The following is an 8897-nucleotide window of genomic DNA, read 5'->3' as shown; positions in this document are numbered from 1 at the left end:
CAATGCAGGTTGTCCCCACTGAGTGGAGAGTTCCCAGGCCACCCTTGCGGATCCCTGTCGGCAGCATGGAAATTTCCCGCATGATCTCCTGTGCCCGTTTACACCCACAGTCATACAGCAACTGCTATTCACGTCTCGAGCAGTTTCCACATCAGCGGTCGCAAGGTGCAGACTGACCTTCTCACTCAACACATCGCCCGCGCCTTTCAGTACGATAATGATGGATGGTTTACAGGAAGCCTAAAAACAATGGTTCAACATGCTTGCTTTGATTTTTTTCTTCTTTTTGTTCCTGTTTAGATATTTTCATTTTTGTAGTCTCAAAAGCCGCAGTGACTTTTTTTTTAAAAAAAGGTACCTTGTGGTTGTAATGTGGTGTCGAATCCAAGAAACCCATCTACCATCACAAAAAAATGTGCAGCTGCATCAGCGGCGTAGCCGAAGGAACAAAAACAGTTGAGAAATGAAGCAGGAAGTTGGTGGAGGGAGAGGGGACGACCGAGGGGAACACAGCAGCGTTTGTCGCCGTTTAGTCACTTTCTCCAGATTCTCCAGCGACAGTTTTTCCCCTGCCATTTCCCCTCCTTCCATTAGGACTGCATTGCCCATGTGACATTAGTCTATTTATTCTTTTCTCAACATTGTTGTCTCACTTTCAAAAAACGTTTCCCAAAGCAGCTTACAAAAATAAAAACAATTCTATGCAAGATACAGTAGTAACGTGCATAACAATTAAAGCAATCCACTAAACTAGGGTGGCCAGCAAATGCCACCTCTAAGCTGTGGAGTCTTGTGAGCAAAATTTCTACTTCGTGAGCTGCTGGCATTGTGGGCAACTTGGCTGCTGCATAAATCAGTTTGCTCTGGAGCCATCCTTCCTGAGCTGAGACAAAAATGTGTGAGCTGGAGGCTAAAAACCTGTGAGCTAGCTCACACTAACTCAACTTAGAGGCAACGCTGGTTGCCAGCTCTTGATTGGGGGGGGGCCTGGGGAGGGCAAAGTTTGGAGAGGGGAGGGACCTCAGCAGGATATAATGCTATAGAATCCACGCTTCAAAGCAGCCGTTTTCTCCAGGGGAGCTGATCTTGGTCGTCTGGAGATCAATTGTAATAGCGGGAGATCAGTCGCAAGGTATAGATAGGAACTCTCAGTCTGGGGCAAGTGATCCTCTGTATTCTTGGTGCTTGGGGGGTGGGGTCAACAGTGGGAGGGCTCCTAGTGTCCTGGCCCCACTGCTGGACCTCCTGATGGCACCTGGTATTTTTGGCCACTGTGTGATACAGAGTGTTGGACGGGATGGGCCATTGGCCTGATCCAACATTGGCTTCTCTTATGTTCTTATGAGATCTCTGGGTGCAACCTGGAGGTTGGCAAGCCTACACTAAACGAAGAAAATAAAACCTTAGTGAATGGATATCAATTGGATCTGGAGATCTATATTAAAAGCCCCGAGTACAGTTTCTATTGAGCAGTTTTTCCCAATACACTGCTTGGATAGTGTTGGGGGTGGGCGGGGACTGGAGCGAAATTTTCATAATACAAAAGGCAGGATCCAGAGATGAAGTCTAAGTATGCCTGCTGGGCTTGGACATGCCCAACTAACCTTTTGACTTTGCTCTGGAACAGAAGACCTCTGGGCTGTATTGCAGACCTTTTAAAAAAAAAGTCCCTTCTGTTTCCAAAGGCGTTAGGTCATAGTACAGGGGGCTGCCATTCAAGAAACACAAGTCCCAAACACCATCAAGCATGCAGAACCTCGGGTCCTGGCCAGGAAACGCCGTAAAACTGGAAACTATACCTGTTCCCAGACATATTGGCCTTTCGTCATCTCAGTTCTCAAAACGGATACAGCCATAATAAAATGTCTTCTTTGCTTGAGAGCCATGTAATAAGTTACCTTATTAAGAATTCTCTGTTGTCTTATTCAGAATTCTCTGAGCTGGGAGAGCTTCCCCCGAGGTCACCGCTGCAACCGGTTTGTGAGGACGGCTCCTTTAGGACCATAAAAGAAGAGAGGAGGAGGACCCCGAAGGAGTTGCGGGAGCTGTGGCAGAAAGCCATCCTCCAGCAAATATTGCTGCTGAGGATGGAAAAGGAAAACCAGAAGCTGCAAGGCAAGTACTTTCCTGGATCAGAAGCTTCATTTGGGCAGGGGCTTCCACATTTTGCATTTCAGCAACAACAAGACCTCAACAATGCAGCAGTTGGGCTCTTTTTGTAGAAAAACCCCAGCAGGAACTCATTAGCATAATAGACCACACCCAACAGCAGAAATTCATTAGCATATTAGGCCACACCCCTGATGACACAGCTTATTAGCACATTAGGCTGCACCCCCATGTTACCAGAAGTGTAGTCATCCAGCCACACCCACCTTTTGCTGCTTATTCTGTTTACCCTGTTTGTTGTCAAAACCCAGGGCTTTTTTTGTAGCAGGAACTCCTTTGCATGTTAGGCCGCACACCCCTAACGTAGCCAATCCTAATGAGATTCACGGCTGTTGGGTGTGGCCTATTATGCTAATGAGTTCCTGCTGGGCATGGCCAACTTGGGAGCCAGCCGGAACTCCGTTCCTGTGCCTTCCTGCCCAAAAAATTGTGTTCACTCGGAACCCCCTTTTTACCAGTAATTTTGTATGTTTGTTTTCCTGCTTTCAGTGTTCTTCATGCACAGTTTGCTCACGTTAATCTTAATTCACCCCTTTGCTTCTTTTATCAGTGCAGCGTTTGCCCTGGTTGTGCTGTGCTGATAAAGTGCTCAAGTTCTCTTTCCTGTGAACTTTGTGTCTCTGTATATTCGGATCCACCTGCTTATGTCTGACGTGTTGGCCACCCTGCTGTCTGTTTGCTTCCTGAGCATAAGGTTCTCCAAATAGTCCCTGAGATATTGACCTCTAACTAAATGGTCGGCAGTTTCATGTCTCCTGACTGCAATGGGAACTATTTAAAAGCAGTCGCGTATCGCTCTTGCACCGGGATGAAGCATTGCCTGCAAGGAAAATTAAGATGAAACGAGGAGGTTGGACACAAAATGCCCCCCTCCGATACAGTACCTCTTCTGCTGCTTCTCTGCACCGCTGGTCTTTCTCCCACGTTCCGTGGTCCTAACCAGTCAGGGATCTTATAGTCAAATAGTATCACAGTGCTACGGCCAATCAGATTTGGCGATGTGTAAACCTCTTATGCTAAACCTTAGGTGGGCAGAGGGAGCAAACAGGATCCCCACATTGCCTAAGCAACCGGCAGTGCGACTCCCTAAGCAGGTCTACCTCAAATGCCTATTCATGCCTACTCAGTGGAGTTTACTCCCAGGAAAGTGTTCTTAGGATTGCATTGTGGATGACTTGCATCACAGCACAGTGCGGGAAGAGAGGGGACCATTGCACTGCTTGCCTAGGCAACGCAGGGACACAGGAAAAGAGAGAAACCTGCAACCGGGAACCACAACAGGATGGGGAAGGGAATGGGGTACACAAAAGACGGTGGGTGTTTTTTTTTTTCCATGTAATGCCCAACCAAGCTGTGAACAGAGCTAAAGCACATGGTGTTTCAAAACCTATTTTGGCTCAGTGACTTGTGTTTTTACCCAAACTTATTCTGGGATGATCAAGTGGGGTTTTTTTTGGGGGGGCGGGATGCTAATTCTTGATTTGTGTATACTTTTCAGTATGTTAGTATAAAGGTAAAGGTAAAGGTTCCCTTGCTTGAAAGCCAGTCGAGTCCGACTCTAGGGTTGCGGTGCTCATCTCCGTTTCAAAGCCGAAGAGCCAGCGCTGTCCGAAGACATTTCCGTGGTCATGTGGCCGGCATGACTAAACACCAAGGCGCATGGAACGCTGTTACCTTCCCACCGAAGTGGTACCTGTTTATCTACTTGCAATTTCTTGCTTTCGAACTGCTAGGTTGGCAGGAATGTTAGTATACTGTCCCATTTTGGAGAAATGGGGGGGGGGAATAAATAAGGAAAAACAGGTGTTCTTCAGTCTGTAAACTGCAGTTGAAGTGGAGGATGAGGCTGGTCCCCCTCCCAGAAAAACCTGCAGCTCTCCTGTAAATGGTCTCCACACTGCAATAAATAGAAGTGGTGCTCTGGCTGATGCATGGTGCTATTAAATCATCAAAGAGGCCGCATTCTTATGATGTATTGGAATAATATGTCCTGAGAATGACAGTGTACCGCTAATGGATCATCACAGCAAGGGCTTAACGCTGTGCATACATCAAGCAGATGCCATTAAAGGGACAGCTGCTGTACGATGCATCACTTTTTAAACGTGGATCTAAGTTATGCATGGAGATTTGAGTTAGATTTGAGTCCAGCGGCACATTAGAGACCAACCAAAAGTTTCATGGTATGAACTTCCGAGAAATCAAAGCTCCATTTGTCAGACACAGTAGAATAGAAATGGAGATCTGAGTGCTTTATCGCCCAGGAGATCTCTGTATCCAAAGCATCACCCGGCCCCTTAGCGACTGTGCAGCAAAGAGCCTCAAGAGAGGAGGCTGGCTACCATACCAGGATCGTCCTTATCGCATGACTGAAGGCCTAGCGGAGAGATTTGGAACGCCTCGGCTAAGTCGACATCACTCTCACAACATTAGAACAAAGTTAGAGTCCAGTGGCACCTTTAAGACGAACAGGGCTATTTTTGGGCAGGAACGCACAGGAACGGAGTTCCAGCTGGCTCCCAAGTTGGCCACACCCAGCAGGAACTCATTAGCATAACAGGCCACACCCAGCAGTAGAAACTCATTAGGATTGGCTACATTAGGGGTGTGTGGCCTAACATGCAAAGGAGTTCCTGCTCCAAAAAAAGCCCTGGGTTTTGACAACAAACAAGGTAAACAGAATAAGAAGGGAAAGGTGGGTGTGGCTGGATGACCACACTTCTGGTAACATGGGAATGCGGCCTAATATGCTAATGAGTGGTGCAATCAGGGGTGTGGCCCAATATGCTAATGGGTTTCTGCTGCGGGGTGTGGCCTATTATGCTAATGAGTTCCTGCTGGACTTTTTCTACAAAAAAAGCCCTGAAGACGAAAAACGTTTTATTCAAGGCGTGAGCTTTCGTGTGCGTGCACGAAAGGTGCCACTGGACTCTTAACTTTGTTCTGTTGCTTCAGACCAGCATGGCTGCCCACCTTGATCTATCTCTCAAAAAATTAGTTTTCCCACACAGTGCTGCTGTAGGGAGGCTGACTGTGCGGCTGAAACCCGAGAGTCTCCCGTAGGCTGTCTACCCGTGTCGCTGCATCACAACTCACCCCCCTTTTTCAGACTATCCCAATGCTCAGTCTGATAGTAATGCCACGTGTATCCTGTACACCCGTTTCCTTGTGTAAACATTTCAGAAAGTGCAGGTAAAGTGCATGATTTCGGCAACAGGCTGCTAATACGGACAAGCCCCCCCCGTGCCATCTTTTCCCCTGTCCACAGAGCTGACTGTGTGGTGCCCCTGTGAACATGAATCAACACCGTTGTGGGCAGGGCTCTTTTTGTAGCAGGAACTCCTTTGCATATTAGCCAATCCCCCAAGTGCTTACAGAGCTCTTCTTCCAAGGGCTACTGTAAAATCTCGGAGGATTGGCTACATTAGGGGTGTGTCGCCTAATATGCAAAGGAGTTCCTGCTACAAAAAGAGCCCTGTGGGGATTTCCTGTATTATTTGCTTTCCCTCATCGCAGGTGCTTTTCATGACACGCCGTGGTTCATTAGCCCGGTGTTGTCGGCGAACTGTCTCAAATAACTGTCCAACCGATTTATCGTACACTGAATGTCATTCATGTGCACGTCCTTAATGTGTTTTTTTTTGTCTAGCTTCTGAAAATAATCTGCTAAACAAGCGTCTGAAGCTCGACTATGAAGAAATCACCCCGTGCCTCAAAGAAGTAACCTTGGTCTGGGAAAAAATGTTGAGCGTGCCAGGAAGATCAAAGACAAAGTTCGACATGGAAAAGATACATTCTGCTATTGGGAAAGGTGAGCAGATTGAATTGTTTAGGGCAGGGGTGTCAGACATGTGGCCCAGGGGCCGGATCAGGCCCCCGGAGGGCTTCTGTCAGGCCCGCAGTGGAACTGGCTGTCTTCTACTGCTTCTTCGTGTTCTGCTGCTGCTGCGTCCTCGTAGGTATGCAGCTTGCAGATACACACCTGAACAGCATACTCAAGATTGCAACAGCACAGACATTTTGATGCAATAATTCAGAGCAAGAGGTGTCAGTTATCAGACCCTGTTAAATAAACAAAATATTGCAAGAGTGCTAATGTTTTAAGTATGTTTTTATTTTAAGGGGAAAAACCCTTTTGTGTTTGCGTCCTTTATAAAGTTTATATCTCCAGTACCTGGCATGACATTTTCTGACACACATGGCCCGGCCCAACAAGGTCTCATTTATGTCAGATCCGGCCCTCATAACAAATGAGTGAGTGCATGTAGTTGTTAAGAAGTCAGCTACTGGAACATTATTTTAATCATGCTAGTTGACTTTATCAGTCTGGCTGTCCACCTGAAGTCAACAGCAACTGCTATTCACAGAGTCCTCCGACTAGACTTAAGGGCTTTGGAGGGTCCCATAGACACAAAAGAACCAATTTTTGATTATGCAGGTCCTCACTGAGAAAACGGAAATGGGATCAGTCCTGCGTTTTATAGACTCCTGAGTTAGACCACCATGTGTTTTTTAAAATCCATATGGGTGTATCTCACTGCAAGTCCAATGACGTGTGGCTCTGTGTAGCTTTTAGATGGAGATAACATCCAATAGGGGTATAATTGTGCATCTTCTAGCAGGGTGTATTGAACCTATTCAGATCTTGTCAGACCAGGAAAGAGATCTCCTTTTATCTCATGGTACTATCCCTGCCTAGAAATGCATGTTCTTTCTGTCTCTCTCTCTCTCTCCCTCCCCGCCCCTCTCCCCCAGCCACACGTCCACACCAAATGTCCACACTTGCCTAGGCAGGCCTGCTCCCCAGTGTGAGAACCTAGGGCTTCAGGAGGTAATTTCTGCTACACAAAGGTGCAAATTCTTGTTTGGGAGAGATGGGGCTTCTTCCAGTGCAACAGTGAACAGGATACGCTGGCTTGCCACTCTCCAAATCCATTTATCTTTTTTTAATTATTATTTCTGTCTTCTTCAACAAGGCGTTCCTCGGCATCACCGGGGTGAGATCTGGAAGTTTTTGGCAGAGCAGTACCAGCTGAAGCATCAGTTTGCAAACAAACAGCAGCCGAAGGATACCCCTTACAAAGAACTCCTGAAACAGTTAACCTCCCAACAGCATGCCATACTGATTGACTTAGGTAAGCACGCCAGGATCTTTTGCTCTGAAATGGGAATCGGGATTTAATGTTTTGTGAAAGTGGGTGGGGAGGGGCCTCTGAAGAACATCTTGCATGCAATGTACACCACGTCTTCAAAAGAGCTGCTTTCTGTCACACTCTCGTATGAACGCATGAAGCTGCCTTATAGCGAATCGGACCACTGTCAGTCCATCAAGGTCAGTATTGTCTACTTAGCCCAGCTGTGGCTCAGCAGGATCTCAGGCTGAGGAGGTCTTCCCCATCACCTCCTGCCTGATCCTTTTAACTGGAGATGCCGGGGATTGAACCTGTGACCTTCTGCATGTCAAGCAGAGGCTCTGCCACTGAGCCAGGGTCTCAGGTCAAGGTCTTCCCCATCACCTCCTGCCTGATCCTTTTACCTGGAGATGCCGGGGATTGAGCTTGGGACCTTCTGCATGTCAAGCAGAGGCTCTGCCACTGAGCCAGGGTCTCAGGTCAAGGTCTTCCCCATCACCTCCTGCCTGATCCTTTTACCTGGAGATGCCGGGGATTGAACCTGGGACCTTCTGCATGCCAAGCAGAGGCTCTGCCACTCAACCACAGCCCCTATATACACATCCATGTTTGGGTACAGTGTGCAAGGCTCACAGCATTTCACTTATCGCTGCACGGTGCCCTCAACATCTCAATTTTCATTGTTCAAACAAAGAGAGAGAACGGGGAAAGTGAGGCTAGCTCTCATCACTGCAGAGGAAATATCTGAGAACAACTGTCGGTATAATAGACAGACACCAGACAGTATCGTCTGATGGCTGAAAACCTCACAAGAGTTAGGTTGAACAGGTCTTCTGTTAATTACTGTTAATGTTAAATACTGTTAATTGTGCAAGCATTTGTGTTCAGTTTTTAAATTCAGTTATTAAATAAGAAAACACATCTTAATTATTTTATTGTGGAGGGATAGGGTTTGGGATTTTATTGAAATGTTTGGTTTCATTTCTGGGTTCTTGTGTGTGACTTTGCTTTATAAATGGTACTAGAAAACCTCCAATAACAAATGTTGTGATGGAGCTCAACTTTTGATATCTTTTGGTTGGGTATATTAGCTTTATGGACTGCACAGAATTTTTGCATGGGGGGGGGGCGCTTGTATTATTGGATATAATTATTATTATTTTTTAAAAAAACCTTCCAAAACCAGTCTGGTACATTAGTTAATTCCATATAGGCACCCAAGTGGAGAGAAAAGCTGCATTTGCTGACATCAGTAGAGTTAGACAGAAAACTGTTGCTTTGCAGAGAGACAGGAAATCTGGAATGGAAAAGCCATGATAAAAGACGATGATGAAGAAAGGAGTACCTTGATTTTTGCAAAAATCATTCATAACCAAATACTGAAACACACTCAAACACTCCTGTGAAAAGGACATACAACTTGAGTGTCGTCAGAGCATTTGAAGTTTTGTGTGAAGTTAAGTTTCAGTTGAACATAATCATGTCCAGCACTTATTAAGCAAGGGTTAAAGGGTAGTACAGTTTATTTTTCATTGTGTTCTCACATGCACTGGGATTTTACTTCATATATAGCCTGTATGCACAGACCAGTGGAAC

General features: G+C 46.3%; 1 protein-coding gene across 1 annotated transcript in view; it reads left to right on the top strand.

Moving 5' to 3' along the window:
* TBC1D1 (TBC1 domain family member 1) overlaps nt 1–8897 on the top strand; it is a 156152-nt gene that overhangs the window by 123749 nt on the left and 23506 nt on the right. The window contains 3 exon segments of the mRNA XM_015418418.1: nt 1930–2115; nt 5819–5980; nt 7146–7304. Coding sequence (XP_015273904.1) covers nt 1930–2115; nt 5819–5980; nt 7146–7304 — 507 coding nt within the window.

This window comes from Gekko japonicus, unplaced genomic scaffold, assembly GCF_001447785.1.
Source record: "Gekko japonicus isolate JY-2015 unplaced genomic scaffold, Gekko_japonicus_V1.1 scaffold55, whole genome shotgun sequence".
NCBI lineage: Eukaryota > Metazoa > Chordata > Lepidosauria > Squamata > Gekkonidae > Gekko > Gekko japonicus.
This window is presented reverse-complemented; position numbering and strand designations above follow the sequence as displayed.